A 22,941-nucleotide genomic window follows, 5' to 3' on the forward strand; every position below is an offset into this window, starting at 1 on the left:
AGTATCGAGATATAATATGTATAAAAGCGCGTAAATTATAATCACTAATAATAATGATATAGTCATACTAGAGTATGTATTTTCTGAAAATTAAACATGTTTGGTTAAACGGATACTTTTTCTGTTACTGGACACAATAAGTCCCACATGTATGTGTGCTGATCGAGTCCGATCGCTCGCATGCAGAGAGGGAAGGTGAACTATTTAACACCTAATTACATTTCACATCTGACTGAGTCCTCGCTCGAATCGTCCAATGACGACGGAGAATGGGATAGGTACACCGAGAGTGAGGAAGTTAAAGCAACAGCTAGGGATCCTTGCTCTAATTCCTGTTGGCGCCGGCAGCCGTGAACAATATGATTTATGCACGGGATGAGTAATCTGATAAGAATAAAAACTTGTACATTCTTCATTAGAGCAGAAGCCAAGTCTAAATATGCACAATTATATTCAAATTATTTTTAATTCTACATCATTAAAATCACTTTGGAATTCTAGAAGTTAATTGCACATTACGTATAAATGGAAATATTCCAATAATCATCAGTCATGTTTAAATTCAATCTTATTAGAAAATCTTATAAATCAATTCACAACAATTTCTTAAAGATCTAATGAAAAATGTACTAATCCCGCACGCAGACCTTACCGCCCTCGGTTGCTTGTGCATAGGCAGCCCGCGAACGAAGTGTCGCTCTTGGAGAGTAAGCAAAAAATGTGTCAGGGATGCTCCGTGCGCATATAGCGAGGGAGAAACGCGCACTTAGAGCGAGGTACTCCTGTGTATAAAAGTTGCCACCGTTTACTATGGTATTGATCGTTACTGCACGATGGTAATACGCCCATCTTGCCCAATTTTTCGGAACTTTCACATTTAACATTTTAAAAACTGAATTTGAAGACTAGTATTCTGTAGAAAGTAAATTTCTTCGCATCACCGTGGAATGGTTTGAATTTGAGAGAATTGAAAGAATTTCAGGGATGCGAGGGTTACAGGATGTCGAGATATAATGTGGAATACCTATATTTCTAGTTTGAGTGTAATTTTTTTTCTAGTATTTATCTCGATACTCGTGCGCTGATTTCTGCGTAATCGTGTAGAAGAGCTCGTTCATCCTTACCACGCTCAGTCCATACCTTCAGGGTTCTTTTCAAACTCGTCTGACTTGTCAAACTTGTCTATCTTGTCATGGTGTGACAAGAAAGCAGTAAGATTAAATTGAAATAAATTAATCGTGTAATCCACGGACACAATTCAACAAGATATTATGCAGGGTATTACTATAGTAACTGTACGTTGAGATAAAGCGCCCGTTTTGACGTATGTATTTCGCTGCTTGTTGCACCATGTATATTTATCTAAACTGTTAAGTAAATTGAAGAGATAGAAAGGGCAGAAAGAGAGAGACGATGTTCTTTATGATAGTGATGGTGTAGATAGCTCCTTTGTGTAGTTGTCTCCCAATGTTTTGAGTTTAGGAGATAAATTCTCATTTGTCTTTGTAAGGTACTGTTTCTACCGTACTGCTTCCAAGTTTCTGTTCATAAATTCTCCACCTGTACGTTTCCTAGATATCTATAACACGTGTTCACGTAACATGTAGCATGCATTTTGTAGTTTTCAGCACCAGTTCAAAGCACCAAGTTCGATATATCATCAAATTTTATTATCACGAACCACTGCTATTAAAGCTTTTGTTTTTACAGTTAGTCCAATTCCTGAGATATCCCCTGGAGGGCAAGACAGTGTTTCAGCAATGTGTCAACAGCTTTCGCGAGGGCTGTCTCTTCTTTCGAGCAGTGACGACTTCGGACCAATGCCTGTTTTGAGCAGTGCAAGCTCTGTTGCTAAACAGCTATTTTCAAGTACCACCTCCAGTAATACTCCGCCAGGTATATTATTTCAGTAATATGTATTAATAAAAGGGTTCTCTTCGTTCGCTTGTTATTGTAGTGGAATGCAATCACAAGTTCAGGGAACAGAAATGTGGAATGTAATTGTTATTGTTTCTTCCAGTGACAAGCAGCAATTCATTGGACGAGATGAAGTTACAAAATGGGCCAAGTCTCAACAATAACAACATCAACAACAACAATAACGATAAGAATGATGATCTCAGTAACTTGAACCACGTTGGACCAAGCTGGCAGGAGTCTCCGTCGCCAGTTATGGCTTCGAATCACAGGCTCGCACCAATCCTAAATAAAACCACCAACCTCAGTCCCATTTTGTCCAGAATAAGCGCACCTACTCCGATAATTATGAGCACCCCTGCTACCACTGGTGGTGTATTTGGTACGCCACCTTCGGCCAGTCCTGCTTTTAGCACAGCATCCACATCCTCTTTAGGAAATGCCTGCACGCCGGTCGTGAATAGGTCACCGGTCCCGGTCAATTCTGGATTGACACCGAAAGCAGCATCACCAACCACCAGCGTAGCTTCCGTTTCTCCGGCTTTGTCTGGTAGCAGCGGTATGGATGCTAGTCAAATCAGCCAGACTCCGGCAGCAAATACGATTTCCTCAACAGCGGTAAGGAGTTCCCCATTATACAAAGTGTTTTGCCCATTCGTATCACTTAAAATACTTTCCTATTATTCATTAATCAGACTGTTATAGTTATCTGTACAATCAAAATCATACTTGAAAGTATCTCTTTGCCTTTTTCGTAATTATAATTATAACATCGTTATCGAATTGTTTTACCTTTAACAAACTTAGAAATGTCTTATAATCGCAATGTCCAATGTACGTTGTAAATAACACCATACTTTTCTTTCAATAATAGAAAAACTTCTTTATGCAACTCTGCGGCTTGCTTCATCCTTACATTGTTTCCCGAGTGATTCGTGTAGTATTTATTCGTATGCTTGTTAATGAATATTTTTTTTTATCGTTTCCTATCCATTTGTCATATATACTTTACAAAAACGCGATTTTGATAAAAATTTCAAGAATTTTACACTTCAAATTGCTTTTGTAACCCCGTTATTTCTACAAATTTTAATGAAATAATCTAACAGCGTGTTTTAAGACCCAAAACTATAAGAACATACCTACCAAAGAATGAATTTATTCAAAGTTTTACACTGCATCATCCCCGCTAAGAGAAGTTTGACGAGGTCATACACATTGTTCCAGGTTCAATCGGTTTCAACAAGAGCAGTATTGCCAAAACCAGAGCAATGGTTGGGCAGCATAACAGGGTCGGTACCGCCATCAGTGCAATCTTCTTCCCAAGGGCAGACCAGTCCTCGAAAAGCACCTCCGCTTCACGCGAGAGCCCTCTCTCTAGGATCAGCCGCGATGGGGCAAGGCCCCAGGACAGGCCCATCCGACCCCTTCGACGCTGAATGGGCGGAGATCGCGGCAAGAAATCTGCGACAGTCCAGCGCCACGAATCCGTTCATAATGCCAAACGCGACACAGGCGTTTCAGGTGCAATTGTAGCGCCAGGAGTTTATCAATAGCGTTGCCAAGTACTTCCGTTCGAGCACATAGTGAAAACTACACGTCCATTCACGTTTCGATCTCTTGAGTGTCCGGAAGTAGGAAATATGAGTCACGTGATCATTACCAGATCATGTGGATCCTCTTGAAAGTGATCTAGGTGGAGGTAATCCGGTTGGGTGACGCAGTCTGTCACCGAACAAGAGAGCTCGAAAGCGAGGAAGAGTGGGGAAGGGGGGGGGGGACACGTCGATCTCGAGGTGAGATGTTTAGTAGAAATGATGAGTAGCAGCGAATCAGCACAAAACACGTACCCGTAACGTTCTTTAGTTTAGTAGATAACGCACACAGCCTCGACGACCTGAAACTATGAATAGAAACGTAGAGAGGATAAAGAAGGGGACCATACGTTGGTCACCATTGTCGATCGATCGAGGATAACGTTTTAAATATCATCGCTGGTATCGATAACGTACTTAAATGTCTATCACGAGATACTTATAAAGGAGGTGCCCGATAATCTTGAATAGTTTAGGCTCAAAACGATTTACCCGTCGTCCTGCATGATAAATCAAAATTACACGCACCCAAGATTATATCGCACCGCAATGTTTCGTCAAAAAGGAAGAAAAAAAAAACGTAAAAAAAAAAAGATCACATGTAGCATAGTTCCAGCGCGATTCCGATAGTCACGTGTTCCGGCCACGTGACAGAAAGTGTGATTTTTTGGTTCCGAGTGGTTACCGCCTAGAGGGGGGTGTGAGTGGAAATTCCGTGAAACTTGTCTGTCTCGAGTATCAGGAATTAAGGAGTTTTATTGGTGTGTGAAGGAGAAACATAAAGGTAGTTAGATGAGCAAATAGATAGCTAAGTACGAGTAAACACAGCAGTACTGACGTCTTTTAGGAGAATTCAAGATGAAGATTGGGAAACAAAGCACTCTCCGGAATATCTTTGGTTACCAGTTACCTGATATTAGTTGGCTCTTATCCCTCCACTGTTAGGAATTTTCGGAAGCAAGGGAATTGTCACCCACGTACACTTCACGTGTATAGTATTTCCACTTTCCATTCGTTTACGTTGGATAGGATACCAGGAATAGAAGTTCGTGAAGGGAGTGGAGGAGATTGAGAGTCGATCGAGGCCCGCTCGACTCCAACCGAGTCCACCCGAAATTATCTGTTCGGCCATGCGGATTTAAAAGAATCGCTACTGTTGTGGTTACTTGTAGGTGGCTTAACATCCTAGAGGACTGTGATAGACATCGAAGTGGCCAGTACTTAAAATGAGAGCAACATCTAACTGACTGTTGTGAATTTTGCTCAAGGTGACAAAAGAACCGTTGGCGAGCTTGGATATTCGGAAAGTCTATTGTTTCCTAGCCGGCAGAGAAACTATACACACACACACCTAGTTACTTAAGCAAAAGATTAGATGTTGAAGTTTCTAGAATCAATACGCTCCACGCTATCGTTGTCTAATATCGTGTGTATGACCGAATCGCATTTATCTCGCAAAGACGGGGGCCGTTAAGACAACAATGTGTAGACAGACGGTTCGCGCAGTTAGGACACACAAGGTGCTTCCGCCAAGGGCAAAATGATACTCACGAGAGCCGTTTCACGGGCCAAAACGGAGAACAACGATATACGGTGTCGCGTTCTGATGGAAACTATATCATTGATTGTTGCAATGTATATCGGTTGTTGAATGGATATTTAGAAATGACAGCGGTGTACGTCAGATTTATTTGATTTCGATGAATCGGTGTGTAGTGTGTGGCAGTTGATATGAGAAATTAGGACGTGAAGGTAACACAATTTTCAAACTTCTTGGTTTGCGTCATTCTCATTATCAGGGATTTGAACAAGCACAAAGACCTAATGGAGATACGGGATTGTTTTTGATATGCTATTTAGCATCAAGTGCAGAATAAGTAGGAGTTTCGAAACACTTCACTATCTGTTGTCCAGTACAAAAGTTTGTTAAATATGAAGTGGCTGGGTTCGTGGGAAGACTTATGATTATGGTTCGTATTACACGATGCACAAGGTGATGTTGAGGCATGATTTTATGATGGCTAACAGAACAGCGGGATTAAATTACGTGGACTGGATAAGATTTTTTTATAATACCACTCACTATGTAGAATCGCTGTAAAATTAGCTTTTCTTTGGTATTTTTTTCGAGGGAGAGATATTATAACAAATCTTCGTTCATTTTGGTGCTCTTCAGTAGAGTATCTGAAGAGTATAGATTTCAGTATTCACATCCTTGAATTTTGAATCCCAATTGCAGTAATATCAATGCTGAGTTGTCGATTTCTGGTCACCATCTTAAGGATTTTAGTTGAAAATTATTATTTTGAATGTCTCCAAATTTTGAGTAGTTCACGCGAGTTCTTCATCATTGATAATGGAAATGTTCATTTACATGTTTGTAACAACAGCATTAAGTCTCCGCCCATAGCCTGTTATTGTATTTATTATTTTCTGAAAAGAAGGAACACTACGTATATGTGACAAAATTTTATTTTTTTGGCTGCATGGTGTGCCATATACGACACAAAGAAGTATTTTGCACATATAAGAAAACTAAAATTTGTGGTACTAATTGAAATCGCTTCCTTTCCGTCGTATTACGAATGATGCCCGAATTACGAGAATCGAGTAATTTCATAATATAAGTGCTAGAAGATCAAGGTGAGGTTTCAAAAACAGTTAATAATAATCATTCAGTGACTTATCGTTTATTGCAAAAGTTTGAGCAGGATATTCTAATTTAGTCCTTCCCATATGTGGCAGCACGTGAACTATTTTCCGATGATAAATGTTAATATATACAATAAAAATATATGTATATGTATATACAGGATAGGGCACCTAAAAGTTTGTATGTGTGTATATACATACATATGTACCTGAATATCTTGCTTGCGTTTGAACTTACAAAAAAGTGACACAAATGAACCTTGTTCAGTTTTAAGGGAAAGACACGACAGACTTCTTCCTGTTCCCGAGGGCGTACTTTTGACAAAAATTCTTTTGAAATTCTCAAATGATGAAATTATGAAGAATTGAACATAACTGCGACTATTCTATAATTGAATATCACAATCGAATTTTCTTACTACTTTTTATGCTCCTATCAAGAAACTGAAGCATCGTGGTGATACGGAACATGTTAAAAGCATTAAAGAAGCATTAGGTTATGTTTAAAAAAAAAAAAAACTGAAGCTTGTAATAAAATTGAGAACGGCGTCCTTGAGAAAAATAACGTTTGCCGTAAGCTATGTGGTAAGAAAAATAATGCAGTTTATACTTTTAGGTATGTTTACTCTACATATGTAATATGTCACGCCATGCGGTTGAGGTTGTTATTAAGAGAATATTCGGAAAGATGGTGATAGCAGCGGAGTAGAACGATTCTCGTTATTGATGGAGAAAAGGGTACGTGTTCGATTGTCGTTTCAACGACTCGTGTGTGTGTGAGCGCATTGTACATAAATTAGTTATTTAAATTGTAATGAAATGAACGAAGAGGAAGCGAGTCGGAGAGAGAGAGAGAGAGAGAGATAGGAAGAGCAAGAGCGTGCGTATATGTGTATGCAGGAGATTGTTCATAGAGCCGACAATTCTTCGTTGCTGATGTTTCATTAAGTTGTAATTGTAAGTTACCTTGTACATACATAGATTGGGTAGTGTTTCTCAGCACAAAATGGTCGCTTCTACGTTCGAAGCTGGCCGAAGTGGCCTCGGACATGCGAACACGATGCTCGTGTCACGCGGAAATCACTGATATCGTTTTCGATCGTTTGGCCAGGTTGTACTTGATCGTCTGAGTCATCGTCTGTCCGTCCCGTAAATAAAAAAAAAAAAAAAAAAAAAAAAAAACGAATACAAACGACACAGCGAAAAGCAGGAAATCGAAACGTTATCAGGAACAGCAGAAGCGCGATCATCGGGTACTTACAGCGGGGAAAATTGTGAAGAAAATATGTTTGCTGATCGACGTACTTGGATATTAACGAGCATGTAACCGTTTTCTTTTTCCTTTTCGCTGATGAACCGTGAAACTCGATGTCGCGGACGTCGTGATTGTTCGTTCCCATTGCTATTCCTTCGGTTCTCTCAGAATGCGAAGCTATGCTGAAGCAACGTGGAAACAAAAGTGTGTACAGAGTACCGCGATTCGTTATTCGTTAAGTAACATTATCGCCTTAAGTACTTATTGTTTTTTCGTTTTCTTTTTTTCACATCTTTTCTTTTTTGTATCGATGTACGTTAATATTGATTCAGGGTTCATTTAGCTAGGGGTTGAAATCGTGAGGAGACATCTTGACTGGTCTCTGCTCCTACCGGTTGGGTTAGAGAAAAAATCGATTCGAACGACTACGAAGGACCTGATGCGGATCTGAGATCTAACATCCAACTAGCTCACGCTTAAGTCAGATCTTGATACTTTGAATAACATGATACTTTGATACACTTAAATAGAATATTATAGTTACTTCAAATATTCAATGATGTTAATAAACGTTACAAACAATCGGAGCTTCATATGCAGAGTATCAAGTAATGAATAATATTTCATGTGAATGAGTATTTGTATATAAAGCTTTCAGTCATTGTCAGCATTAGGTTATCTCTATACGTGGAATGATCAACCAGTTCAATACCTAATGGTTCGTTTAGTTTGAAGCATCCAAACCATCGCGAAATCAGTGGGCAGAGAATTTGTCTTATTAGATGGTGGAAGGTCCTTCAGGTCGATTCTTTCTTCAGTCCTAGGATAAGTGTTCGCCTTTCACGTTTCAACGAAACGGAAATAATTGGAGCGATGTTTGTATTAGTTCGTGAACGAAACATTTCCGAAAAAGATCCAGCGTGGAGAGGACAGGCGTTAGTCAAGGCACATTCCAGTGTCTCGGGTTCAACTGAAAGAGACTTTACATAGTGCATTTACGATTGGTTGAAACTGTCATGTACACACAGGCACACCCACCCACATACAAACATACACACACACACACACACACAGAGGGGACACTGGAAAGTTGAATACGAGTTAGGTGCACTGTGTGCCAAAAAAAAAAATTGTGAAGTAAACCGCGTTATTCGCGAGTTTTCAGGGCAGGTACACATCGTGCACGCTTCCGTGGTTGTGCGTCGTTGTACATAGTGTCGCCGATCGATTCCTGATGATCCAATGTAAGGACTGCGTGTACATTATCGTGGGAAAGTATCCTTGTTCGTTTTACAATGTATCTGTCTCTGTAAAGATACGATTTATTATATAATATCTGTTGCGATTACCAAACTGCTTCCCTTGTTGTTTCAATCTTCACCTATATATATATAAATAGATATTTATGATGTTTCTGTATGGTTTATTTATAAACGAATTATTCTCGAACAGTAAGCGAGGCGAGTTAATTTGATCACGAACCGAATTATTTTTATCTCCTATTTTATTTTCGTCGTTACACGTTTCAAAATGTTACCAAACTGGCCGGTTATGTTTTATTTCAACGCAGGCGGTTAAAACAGCAAATATTTCGAATAATTGAACGGTTACTTTTTAACGAGATGAACAGTCATTAATTTATTGAACCACGAGTTATACAGAAAGTTAGTAATAATTTCCTTTAATTTACACTCCAGATACCTAATTTCTCTCAGTTCCCTAGTTGCGTATTCTGCTTAAGAGGGAGGGAGTCACTGTGACGGTCGAAAATAAGGGTTATTTTCAAGACATTATTTTATAATGAAATGTAGAAAACACCGGTTCTCGTTAGATCACCGAAGTTAAACATCACGCGGCGGTGTACTGGGGAAAGATGGGAGACCACCTTTTTCCCGGTGCGTTGCTGCTGCTGGGACACGAAGGAGAGAGGAGGAAACAAAAAAATGGGACTATAGTTCGTTGGGCAATATAAGCAAAAATAAGCTTGAAACGCCATCCTGCTTAAGGGGTCATGCGCTCAGTCAGCAGGCCGAAAAAAGGGTGGTCTTTGGAAATTTTTTACTCAAAAGCTATAACACATTTCTCAAAAAATCTTTTTTCCTTTTAAGGATTGCATCTAGTACTGTGCATCGTATTTTTTTTATTTAAAAATAGTTACCAATAACTAAGTTAATATCCATCACTCTTAGGCTCTCTAAAAAAAGGCTTTCTGCGGTGACCACTGCTGCTCGAAAGTCGATCATCTAAAATAAAAAATTCAAAAGAATTTACTTATTATATTATATTATCTAGTATTTGAACGAAGGATTTTTCGAAATATTGATTTGGGAAAAAATGGCCGACGTTTAAAGTAAAAGTTTCAATTTTTATCATAAATCGTGTCTGATTTTCGTCAATTAAAAGAAAACTAAGTCGTTAAAAATGGGTAAAGTGCAGAGTAAGTTTCATGGTCATGGAATTTATTTTTCGCCTAAAATGCGCAAACTATTTACACACAGAAATCGTAATGAGAATTAAAATTTTTCTCGTCTTGATTATGAAATTTTTTCATAATCTTGATCAAAATCACAGATGCTAAAGTGAAAGTTGTACCTTTTTCTTATACTTTGCGCCGCTGTTCTTGGAAGCGAAGTCATTTTCACCTTCAAACTGCTTCGATTAAAAAAAATTTCGATACACCGTGAAAAGTATACATATATGACTAAATTCAAGTTAATCCAAACAACCTAAAAGTTTCCAGTGCCGTTTATCTCCCTCCAGATTTCTTCTATCGCTTCAATAATACTTCAATAACATCTACTGTTAGCCAGTGTTCACTGAAAATCGAGAAAAGATTTTCAACTTCATTGTCTGAACGAACTTCGAAGTAAAGAAACTAAAAATACGATTCAATCGAAGAATGACAACTCTCGAAGATGCATTTGCTAGATTCCCGCCCACCATTCCCACGCGTTGCTCTCAAAGAACTGTTAGAGACATGGGGTGCCCAAAGTGCCTGAAAATTCAACCACCTGCTACTGGCACCTCTGCAGTTCGCTTTCAGCTTACTTACACCTGTGATAGGTACCATTTTTATCGCGAAATATCATAGAAGCATAGTGATAATAGTCTTTTTCTTTAAACAGATCCACGTATTCGCCCTGCTATTATCCGCGTCCAATACATTGTCCTTGTCCTGAAAAACCACCAGTGAAAGTCATTGATTGTAGTCTGAAGTGGTTCGATTGCTGTGGAAGACCCGTTTCTAAATGCTTCTATTAAATTGATCTTCCGGTATGTATGTTTGCCATGTGCTTGTTAAATAATCAGCACTACTTGTTAATACATACGTACTTATTTAATATATAAATATATACATAACTATAAATATAATAAATATATACATAACAGTAAGTACCCTTAGTAGCATTTATTGTTGGCATTTTGATGGCCAACTAATTCCCAACTAGGGGATACTGCGGGCGAACCAGAAATGCTACTGGGGTAGGTACTGCTATTCTACAAACTCGTATGCTCGCAAACTGCAACTCTTTATTAAAACGTTGGGTACCAACAGTGAATTTCTGTTTATTTCTTTTAGTTCAATTGTCGGCTGAGAGTCATTTAAATTTTATAATGAAAAGACATTCCGACAGCTAAAAGGGAAAAGGTAAGAAGAAGTTGCGAATATGGTGAATTTGTTGAGAAACAGAAGAAATGTAATCGATTTGGGACAATTCACAGGCACATTCATGTTGTAAATTTCGTCAAAATCTCCTGTTCTGTAGAATCACTTAATGCCTAATTTTTTGCACCGGTATACCTTTAAAACCGGCCTTTCATAAAAACTTCATGCCTCCGTATCTTCGCTGGTTTCTTCTTTGAAAATAAAATTGTAGACGTAAAATGTCTTGTCACCTGTGCGAAGCGAAAATCCGGCGAACCAGCACCCTGCCTCCGCGGTGTTATCACCGCAAGCCGCCACCATTCGTTTGCCCGAAATACGGTTGCCCTCCTCCGGAGGAATATCCGCCCCCACCTTGTTGTTCTACTTGCCCTCCGTGTCCGCCTCTGGTACGTATGTATTAAGTTTAATCATTTTATGTGTACGTTTTGTGATCCACACTACCTGTACGATTCTGTCGGTATAAGTTGATAATTTCCGGCTCCGGGGAGTGGATATCTTTTATCCGGGGTGGCAGGCGGGTTTCACACCTCCGATTTCACGCTTCACCGACGATGAGTTTTATGAGTTTTGGCACTCGAGAATAGGGGGGCCGGGAAGGCAAGGATAGTACTAACCATTAAGAAGAGAAAAATGTCCGAATCTTCACGAAAGTGGCACCAACCGATTCCTTATGTTTTCCCAATGAAAATGATTCCAAATTCGACGTAATAAGGGCTATAATTAACTAAATTACGTTAAATATTAATTTGCGCAATTTAAGGGCACCACCCGCTTTAAAAAATTCTGAAACTTCGTGAATATGTAGGGAATTTTCTCCCAGTTATCACGCAATTTTTGTTTGCTGCCAAAATTCACTCTAAGGGGGTGTAACTGACCCCTGAAAATTCGATTATTTTCCGAATTTGTGCTATAACTCGCGAACTGTAAAATAACTTTGTTCACCAAAAGATAGATCTAATTAAAAGAAGTAACTTTTGTCTCCAAACTTTTTTCCTATCTTTTACAGTTCCGGAGTTGTAACACAAAATCGGAAAAATACAAATTTTCAGGAGTTAATTTCACCCCCCTTCTAGTGAATTTGGGCAGTAAACAGAAAAAAATGCGTTGTAATTAGGAAGAAATTTCCTACATTTTCACAAAGTTTCAGAAGTTTTTGAATTTTCGGGTTCGGGATCTTGTTAGATACTATTACGAACTGTGACTACTTAAGTCTCCAAAAAGTAGGGAAATACATAGTCGTGAATTCGAAGTTAATCCCTAGTTACCCTATTTCTATTACATTTAAAGAATTTATCCTGGAAACTGGGATTTTAGTAGAGCAGTAGTAGGGAAACGTTTTTTTAACAATTTAAACAGAAGAACAACCAGTATACCGTGTAGGGGTTGCAGAAAGCTTTTCCACCCTGTATTTCTTAGATGGCCAAAGCTGAGACAGTCAGAAACGCTCTTCAGACATATTTTGTCGCGCGAACTACTTGTTTGTTAAAACATGGTGGAGCCTATTTAGTTTACAAAGTTCTGGTAAATTAATGCCCATCTTAGTACTTAGTTCCTCTTTCTTGTTTGAATTTCAAAAGTTGCGTTGAACTTATGTGTTCCCCATCTGCGCTATTTCAAAATGCACGGCTAAATGTGCACAAACTGTCTGTGTGTATTTTTATTTAACTCTGTGTCTCTCCTTTCTCTCACGTTCTCCATGATGGTGTTCATTACAGACGTAATATTACCATAAAAGTAGGAAGAACATGTTGCATAATTATTTCCCCCAACGTTTTCTTATGTAACTTTAAATAAGGCCTACTGATGTATCGTATTAAATAATTAAGCAGTTTTATATTTTTCATCCTGTCTCAATATTATACAGATTATACCGCTGACGGATTAAATTAATGTGCGTAACTTTTCAGTTTTTGCCTAAATTATCGCACAGACTAGTTGAGGGCTTATGAAATAAATTCGGCTGGCTACTAAGTAACGGTGACAAGTGTTTTCATAGATATGCAAACCACGACCAGAACCGCCTCGTCCACCACCCACTCTCTGCATCGCTGCCCCATGTCCTGAACCTCCTGGACCAGTGCCACACCATTGCTCAAGTCCGAAAATACCACCACCAGCTTCTTGCGTGCGGTACTGTCTTCGTTCCACGTGTGGACAAACCACCTATGCTCCTTGTTACTTTTCTGATTTGCCTAAGTGTCCTCGTGCAAACACTTGTTGACTTCCAAACGCAACAATTCTGGTATACTGTGCTGCAAAAGTATGGGTTCGCTTCAAAACGGACCGAAAGTTCTTTATCATTTTACAATTAAGAGCTTCGTTTCCAAGATAAAAACGATTACAATTTAGGAGTTTGAATACACAGACTTCTGTTACATTTCCTTTGTTACATTTTGTCCACTTTTTCTCTCACTTCTTCAGTGTTTCGAGCTGTAATTTAATTACACTGTATTTCAATTACACGCACAATTACAGTAATTAGGAATTGAATTAATTGAAAAGTTTGAATTATGTAATTGAGTTACAACGTATTTGAGTTGCTATGCAATTGAAATATAGTGTAATTAAATTACAGTGTAATTCAATTAGCACAACTGTGCCACATAGGCATAAACCACATGCTCGAAACTTATAAATAAAGACACATAAGGTGAATGACCCAATTTCTGCTCATTTAAGAGGTTACTCGTCATAAAGAAGGTGTAAAAAATTTGTTCGTGATGAAAATTTGCAGAGTAATTGATTAATTCGTTAATAATAAATCAACCAATTCAAAAAACTATTTAAGAAAGATATTTCAAGATGTTTAACTATTAGTAATTTGTAATTAAATATATAATCCTTTAAATGTCCGTATTTCTGCTCATGAAAAATAGCGATATATGTATTGCCCCAAGCTCGTGCAACACTCGCGTAAATGTTTAAATAATTTAGAATTATTTTGTTGCAACTATAGTACAAGCGTAACGCATATAATAATAAGAAAAATACGAAATGATCAGAAATGGGGACATGAGCAGAAATTGGGACATTCACCTTATCATTATCAAATCATGACTTCTGTTTTCAGAACGTTTGAAGGACACGGTAACTACATCCTTAAAAAAATGGATTGAATTGCATAACTTTTTATTTAATTATACTGTAATCAAAACTTTGAAATCGATTTTCTTAAAACGGCATTTTGGCGTATGTGCCCTTTTCCCATCAAATGCCTCAATTATATATTAATATTCAGCGTTCCCTGAGCTGTTACGAAAGCTTTTGCAGTAACCAATCGATTACGTAAGTTTACGCATATAAACCATAGAAATTCCTTGGATCCGCAAGAGGGTCTGCCGCTTTCATAATTATTCCCGTGCTCAAGGAGAACCCGAACAATGTGATCAATAATGTCATAACTCCGACATAGAAGCACAAGGTTTCAATTTTGGTTAATTAACGATCAACATTTACAGCCTGTGCAGCGAACCGTTCACATAAGAGAGTACGCAAATTGAATCCAGGTACATACTTGCTTGTCGGCTTAGTAAATTACGCAACAAGAAATTCCATTGAAATTAGTCGGTATTCAGAGATAATGAGTTTTCACAACTAATAGCGCTTCAAGCTTATGCTCTAATATTCTCCGTTCTACGTAGTACTCCATTGTTCGTTCATAACCGGTCTTAAGATAAAGCAATTTAAACCGCCGTAGTTTCTCGAATTAAACAATTACAATGTTCGTTCAATTTCTATTAAAACGGATCAGCAGATAAGTATTATACAGTTGGAACCAGAATAAGGAACGCTCCAACGTAAGTTTACAAAACCTATATCAAATTTGTATTCTTTACACATTTATAGCAGGTACGTATTCTTTTTTCAACATAGTACATAATGCGGTAGTTCCTTTAGGAATGAATATCGTCGATACATTAGTATCGGTACAAGTAAATGAAAAACCATGTTTTATCTTTAACCTGAATTTTCCGAAAAATGCATTCTTTTTGTGCATACAAAAACATACGCATGTATTTTTAAATTAAAATTGTCTACACTTCTACAGTATTTCAAATCGAAGTGTAATTGGAAGTTAACATTTATTACGTCTCAAACTGAAAATTTAAGAAATTGGGAGCATTGATTGGTGGAAGAATAAATTCTGGGACCAAATTTTTATACACACTTAGTACATTTTTTTAAAAATTTTAAAAAATGGATAGTAAGATAAAGAATTGAAGCTGCATATATAGTTTAGGCTAATTAGTTATAATATAATAATAGAATAATAGCAGAAATAATATAACTAAGAAACAAGAAAAGAATTGTGAAGTTGAGAGATAAAACAAAGATGGGATACAGGAAGATAATGAATTATGTGTCACGTTTACAGCCCACAGAGGGCGACACAGTTGACTACGATGCATGCGGATACAACTTGGAATGCATATTAAGGTCGGTATTCATAGTCGCTACTTATTCTTAAGCGAATGCTAAGCATGCGGCATCCTCTACTAACCTAGCAGCTAGTAAAGGATGCCGAATGCTTAAGCATTTGCTTAAGAATAAGTAGCGACTGAGAATACCGCCCTAAGGAGTGAAAACGTAAATGGAGCGTTTTACATCCAGGCGCAACTTCGCACGATCTGATTCACTGAAACTTGAATAATCTTTTACGAGAAAAAAGTGCATTGCTGACACATGTTTTCTTTTATTTATAATTTTACATCATATTTTCGAGTAGAATCCATAGAAATAAGACACAAGGAATTAAGCCGGGAATTTGAGGTTAAGAAAAATGTTGTGGCTGACATTTTAAAGTAAATCTCCATAATGGAGTGAAATTTATCCCAATCATAAAATATACTTAATAAGTTTTAGAGCACCCTGTATCCGAACGTGTACACACCTCAATTTTACACTTTAAAGTGTAGGAGCGTGGATATCAAGACACCGAATAATTCATATAAGGAAAGGAAAAGATCAATTTATTAACAAATAAAACACTTGTGAGAAAAGAAAACGCATACTAGCGAGGTTTCGCGGGGAGATCGTCACGTTGATCAAGACCGCGGGCGAAAGGAAGAAAGAAAGTGGCAACATACACCTAGGAGGTGAAAAAGGCGGACGGATTTGAAGAATTTATTTCGGTGGAGAAATGTTTTTATCAAAGAAACATTATATGCATTAGAAAGGTCAAATTTTTGTCTATATATAGAATGTGAAATTTTCATTAAAAAAAAAAAAAATGGGAGGAGACGTTGTGGTAGCTGTTGATCACAGTTTTTTTTGCGAATATCGCTGAAACAAAAGCCAAGCGACGATAACATTTATAGGAGAAGGTTGTTCAGAATCATACCCCCGACAACATATCCCAAGGTTATCGAAATCAGTGAGGACTGTCCTTCTGTAAATAATTACCGTAAAATTCTTTACCAATACGCTTTGTACATATTGTGTGATAGAATTTATATTATTCAAACCCGTGTTATCGAAATTACTGCTGAGGAAATATTTTGGTACAACTGTCAAAAGTAAGATTGAACATAATATAATCTATACTATTATATAAAATTGAAGTTGCATACTTTGAAATGCGGTTTCTCAATAAATATGAATTGTACGCACAAGTGTGTTAGATCACTTTGTTCGTCTTGGCGAGAGGAAGGTTCTGACGTTTTTATTTTTTTTAAATTCTGATTTTTAAATAATAGTAGATCGGGACGCTACCGCTAGGCGGCGACCGGGCGAGCGCTTCTCGCTTGCGAAACAGCACCGCGGCGGGAATAAGTGGCCGAGGGCTCTCGAGTTTACAGATTGCAGCTTACAGGTTATGAATCAGTCGCGCTAATATTTCGGGCGAAACCGGGACGGGGGATGCTAGTTTAATATAAAATCGGGGTGCTCTAAAACGTCGAAAGAGATGGCACAAAGTAATGTCTCCGGAGAGCAAATTAAAGAGCGAGATATGGCGCATGTGTTTCGAGACAGTGACTGTTTAACGAATAGACGCAGAATTTTCGAACGCCTCTTGAAAGGCCTGCGCCTCTTATTTGCAACTTTAAGGCGATGCCTTTGAAGCTGAAATAGCCACTAAACATTTGTTGTCATATAGCATATATTTAGGTTATATTTTCTGTCACTTCGAGGAGCCGACCACATAATAATCACGCGCATCCAGTCTGCGCATTTTCTCTAGCCCAATTCAACATTCAATACAATTTTGTATATATAATATTTGTTGATAACTGCTTTGTGCAGAGGACGTGTAATGAGTGTATTTCATGTTCTGTTTCGGTGCTTTGCTACTAAAAAAATGTCTAACCTAACAAATTTCATTTTCTGGGGACATTCCCTCATCTATTTTCCCTTTTCACTTAGAATTCCTTACTGCTAACGTAGAATATTGTAGCATAAGCACATTTCAAGTAATTAAAATGTACAATGAATTTTCTACGTTTACAGTAGCAGCCGACTTTCCGTTTAAATTTTTATAAGTATAACGGAACAGCTGAGAATTTCTTTCCTTATTCAGAATAGAATACAGAAATAGGAAACAGCTCCCTCTCGCGTTCACCGTGTAATCGTCGATCTATCGGTATTATCATTTCTGTGCAGACACAGACGAGGTATAGAATAGACCTATCAAGCAATGTATTTTTGTGTCGCCGGTTTAGGGGGTCCTAGGACCCCCTTGCCATTTTAGTGTCGCATGCAACGTTACCGGTGAAGTCTCAAAACAGATTGTAACGCTACGCATGGTAGGAACTAGAATTTAGCACGAGTAAAACTAGTTTATGTTTTGAGAGTCAATGCCCGCGATTTACAAATGTTTCTGTTAGAGTAACAATTTAAAAATCGTCTTATGAACATATTTCGTTCAACGGAAAAGTACGGAGGAAGAAAATAAAACGATATCACATTCGTCTTTTAACCTTGCTGTCCTATTCCGGTTTATTTAACGCAAAACAAATTTATTTAATATACAAATTTATATAAACAACAACATTATTTGTGGAAGACATGCTTTCATGATGTAACGTGGAATACCTCGCAAAGGAATTGTAACTTTGTATATTTCAATAAAATGCTGAAGCAGAGAGGACTTTAAAAATTGTGAAAAACTCAACAGTTCCAGTATCTCGCTGAAATATTCCAACTTGCACTTATTCTTCCATCTTAACACTATATTCGTGTTCTGGGGTTCGGTAGGAACAATCGAACAACATTTTAAGTTACATAGTATTGCAAGTTAAAGAAATTCTTATATACGACTAGAATATTTGACAATCGCAGCCATCGGCTCGGTTCTCACCGATTACCAGGTCTCACCGCGAGGAGGTTGCTGCGCTTGGAGACCCGCAGAGAGATAGATGGAATCAAAGTTCCATCGATCTCCCTGTACATGGGTACCCAAATACTTCATACTATAATAAATTAGCCTAGGCTTCCTTAGATGTCTTCTTTCACTGTCACTTTTCACTATCACTTTTCACTATCACTTTTCACTATCACTTTTCACTATCACTTTTCACTATCACTTTTCACTATCACTTTTCACTAGTTTCTTTTTAAATATATCGTGTTATTAACTCCATTCCCCGAGTAACGGTGAACCTGAAAAGCTGAAACAATCAACTACTATATGTTAGTAACGGTGTGGTCGGCCTGGAAAGAAATTAAGGAAAAGCTTATTGAGTTGGAGACGATCGAGATAATTTCGACCAACAGCAGAGCACGCACGAGCATGCAAAACCACCGCAGAGATAAGTACTTGAAGGAAAAAGCAGAGAATGTAGACCCATCGATGAGATGCATGACAGAGTGACAGAAGTCACAAAAAACCATCGAAGACATAGACGAGATGAAATGAATCAGGGAAAACCATCGAAGACATCGACGAGATGAAATGAATCAGAGAAAACCATCGAAGACATCGACGAGATGAAATAAATCAGGAAAAACCATCGAAGACATGAAATGAATCAGGGAAAACCATCGAAGACATCGACGAGATGAAATGAATCAGGGAAAACCATCGAAGACATCGACGAGATGAAATGAATCAGAGAAAACCATCGAAGACATCGACGAGATGAAATAAATCAGGAAAAACCATCGAAGACATGAAATGAATCAGGGAAAACCATCGAAGACATCGACGAGATGAAATGAATCAGAGAAAACCATCGAAGAAATTCACGAAAATGAAATAAATCATTTAAACCCATCGAAGAAATACACAAAATAGAACGACTCGCGCAAAATTCTCGAAAGTATGCATGGAAATAGGACAGATGATGGAAAACGACCGAAGAAATCAGATTTGACATTCGCAAAACAATAAAATTTTAAATGACTTACCGAACCCCAAAATTTCATCAGCACCAAGCGAATAAACGAACCCAGGCCAGAGGGGCGAGAGGCTGGCGGAAGAACCAGGGTTGAAATCCTGACCAGGTCCCCAGCAAGTTCAGCAGTTCCGAATGGTCCAGGTGGCTCGGCAGCTCCGGGGGGAGGGGGAGGAAGAACCAGGTCCCCAGGAAGTCCAGTGGATCCAGGTGGCTCGGCAGCTCCAGGGGGAGGGGGAGGAAGAACCAGGGTTGAACCCCTGACCAGGTCCCCAGGAAGTCCAGGAAGTCCAGGAAGTCCAGTGGATCCAGGTGGCTCGGCAGCTCCAGGGTTCGCGGAGGTCCTTCAAGTCCGGAGGACCGACGACGACTGAGTACATGAAGATCTGTGAGCTCCTTATGTAGACTTCGAGGAATGATGTCCCCCGATCAAAACAAGGTCGACGGTTAGTTACAATTGCGAAATCCAGCGAATTCTTCGGCAAAAATGGATTTTCGGCTAAAATATCCATTCCAGTGGCTATTGCTGTGACAAATAATGTTAACAACATTTACACTAACCGCCCAGTATAAATTATTATTAACTATAATCGATAGAACTCGAGATATCAAGCAATTTGTAACATTTGGCCTTGGATTTGCAAATGATTTTCTGCGCCGACTGAATTCTCTTTTATTCTCAATGTTTAATCGTTCGATACATTAATGTTAATGCTTATACATATCACGTAGTATTATTTATAATGTATAAATACGTTTTAGTTGAACTTAGTGTAAGTGAATAGTTGCAGGAATATTTGGAGAAATATGAGTGAGATACTTGTTTCTCCCCCTTAGTTACTAACATCGGCGAAGTATAGGCTAAAACGATAGACCTATCACCTTATGGGAATTCGCGTTCACATCACTAACACGTAGAGGCACGGTACTCTATGAAACACTTTTTGGCAGGCACAGGCACTGACTCTACAATCGCGTTGCACACGATTACAAAATCATTTTCTGTTTTTAAACATCCTTCAGTTTCTGAAAAAGTCTTCTAAGTAACGGGTATATCTGAATGGAATCCTGTTAAATTAAAAGGCCTCCCACATGGTCCAGTAATCGATGAAATTGATGCGCGAATTGAGAAATCACGAGATAATATGCACTATCCCATGCACACACTTCACTGAACCGATGAATTTCTCAGGGCTAGACAAACTTTTATTTCACAATGCGGGTTTCAAATGTAACTCGTTTTGCAGTTGCATCCATGCACCACAAGACACTCATGCATCATGCAACTTTCTGCGAGACTTTTAAAATTAGATTTTCCTGTAAATTTCAGTGTTGGCGGTAAACTAATATTAGGGGCAAACGGAATCCAATTGTTATTACTTCACTGGAATGATTAAACAGTGCATTAGAAACTTGTGGGAATATCAGTAACAGCGTGAATTTTTAATACTTTTTTCGGCGCACGATACGTGAAAGGGTTCGCAAGGGTACGCAAGGTGCTAATAAACAATGTCATCTTGCAATTTATAGCTTGCACGGGCTTTGAAGAAATGCCATTTCTGAACGCCATGGTGTCTTGATCCACGAAATGGATTTTCGGAGAGAAATCCGCGTGAGTCGTTGACCAACCGAGCCAAAGCATACCGTAACAAAAGCCTACCCTCTTATGTCAAACTCTCTCTCTAAACAAGTCACACGTATACAAGTACGCAACACCTTTCAGCATTTCAACACATTTCAGAGTAGTTGCTGAGTTGGACGCTGTTCATGAACAGAGGTCGCTAAATTCAGTCCTGAAATTATGGGTCGGTAACACAGATTGGGTGGCGACACGAAGTCCCATAAGGTGATGGGTCTATTCTATACCTCGTCTGTGGTGCAGATAAAAATGCTGTAATACCGACCTGCCGAATCTGCCAGGTCACGTGACGTGTCTACCCCCTTAAGCATTCGGCATCTATTACTAGCTACTAGGTTAGTACTACGGGCGACTATAGTCGCCCTCTACAAAACGCCATGTACATACGACGGGCGACTACAGTCGCCCTCCACAAAACGCTTGCTACAAGACCCATGTACATATACCGGGCGACTATAGTCGCTCTCGAGAAAACTCTTTTATTTTCTCAATCTCTTCAACACTAAATGACGTTCCGTGGTCCATAGTAATACAATAGTAATAATAATACAAAATATAATGGTTACAAGACTTTCAGTTTGAACTGCAGAGCTATTGTTGGGCGATTGTAGCTTCACTTACTGCGGATAATTGTTAACTGAGTGTCATTAAACAAGTGAAAATACGTTTATGCAGAATGTATAAATATCTTGTTTTAAAGAAAAGTCCCCTTTCTTCCAAAAGCATGTCAAGGTGGCGTTGGCCAGGCGTAAGACGTAAACCCGACCGCCGAAGACTGTCCACGCGCAATGTGTTCATTTTTGGCGCGAGGTCCCGTTCAGTGGGGTTGCTCCGGCGGAGCGGACCGCCGTAGCGAAAGGGTTAAGCATTTGTTTAAGAATGAGTAGCGACTATGAATACCGGCCTTAGTCGTATTTTGCGCATAAAGTTAGCCTTTTCTCCTTGAACGCCAATCGAGAGGCAGCCAGAAGAACTAGGACGAAAAAGTCACACATTCTGAACAGGGATCAGAACACCTGTCTATGACACCGTGAAATAGGGAATAGGAAATGAGAAGAAGAGAGGTGGTCAGGGGCGGATTGCGACGGAACGTCCGTCGCTCGCGCGCAATTTGTTTAAGCATTATACGCGCAGTCGTTAAGCCGATTAATGCAATCACAGGTCACGATGTTCAAATCTGGATGGATGGGTAAACATCGTTCATTCCGTATAATGCCAGTATTATCAGTCATTAAATAACGAGGGCTATTGGCGATTTTCTGCCGGGAATGCGACGTACCTGGCCCCAAAATTTTATTCATTTTCGTCAGGTATATATTTTACGTCCGCGGTCGTAGGTTGCTCTGAAAAGTTCCCTGGTCAATGTTTAATCCATTAAAAGGCAGAGCAGCAGCAGTTGCACGAGCGTATTATAAGGGTGTATGAATGGGGTACACATTTATGCAGTTCTAATTTTACAGGGGTGCCGCACGAATGGTTCGCACGCCATTTTGTTGTGACAGGATCGTTGCGGAAAATAATTGAACGTTACAAATGTTTTCAAAAGGGCCCATTTCGTGCTATGTAACTCGGATTAACCGGCCGCCCCTTTGAGAACGAAAAGCTGTTCGAAAATGTACGTACTAACGATGGCAGCAATACGTGTAGCATTGCCGCAAAGTTTGGGAGCAGTAGCATTTTTTGGTCAAGGATTTTGTGGGGTTGATCTTTTCACTGAAATAAATCATACGCAGTAAGGACCGGTGCACAACCGCGCACAGCGGCGCGGGTCACTTTGCAGCCGTGTCGATATAACGCTGCGTTCTAGCAGTACATATATTTAAGTACATGGAGAGATTCACAGAATGAGAGATACGGAACAGAAACAGAAAATTATTCGGTTT

At 38.9% G+C, this 22,941-nt stretch overlaps 2 protein-coding genes and 1 long non-coding RNA gene across 6 annotated transcripts in view; 2 read left to right on the forward strand and 1 right to left on the reverse strand.

Moving 5' to 3' along the window:
- The window catches only part of Numb (NUMB endocytic adaptor protein), a 64,176-nt gene extending 55,302 nt beyond the window's left edge, over positions 1-8,874 (forward strand). For all 4 annotated transcript variants that reach the window (XM_076824384.1, XM_076824369.1, XM_076824377.1 and 1 more), the window contains 3 exons: positions 1,711-1,896; positions 2,021-2,535; positions 3,145-8,874. In XM_076824384.1, the coding sequence (XP_076680499.1) occupies positions 1,711-1,896; positions 2,021-2,535; positions 3,145-3,453 (1,010 nt within the window). In that variant the 3' untranslated portion in view covers positions 3,454-8,874. The remainder of the gene's footprint in view (positions 1-1,710; positions 1,897-2,020; positions 2,536-3,144) is intronic.
- Positions 1-22,941, reverse strand: part of LOC143375492 (uncharacterized) — a 448,968-nt gene that overhangs the window by 363,434 nt on the left and 62,593 nt on the right. The gene's annotated exons all lie outside the window — the stretch shown is intronic.
- Positions 11,056-13,370, forward strand: LOC143369589 (uncharacterized). The gene is made up of 2 exons (XM_076813725.1): positions 11,056-11,472; positions 13,083-13,370. The coding sequence occupies exons 1-2, from the start codon at positions 11,305-11,307 to the stop codon at positions 13,305-13,307; spliced, it is 393 nt and encodes a 130-aa protein (XP_076669840.1). The 5' UTR covers positions 11,056-11,304; the 3' UTR covers positions 13,308-13,370.

The sequence above is a fragment of the Andrena cerasifolii genome, chromosome 1, assembly GCF_050908995.1.
Source record: "Andrena cerasifolii isolate SP2316 chromosome 1, iyAndCera1_principal, whole genome shotgun sequence".
Taxonomy (NCBI): Eukaryota; Metazoa; Arthropoda; class Insecta; order Hymenoptera; family Andrenidae; genus Andrena; species Andrena cerasifolii.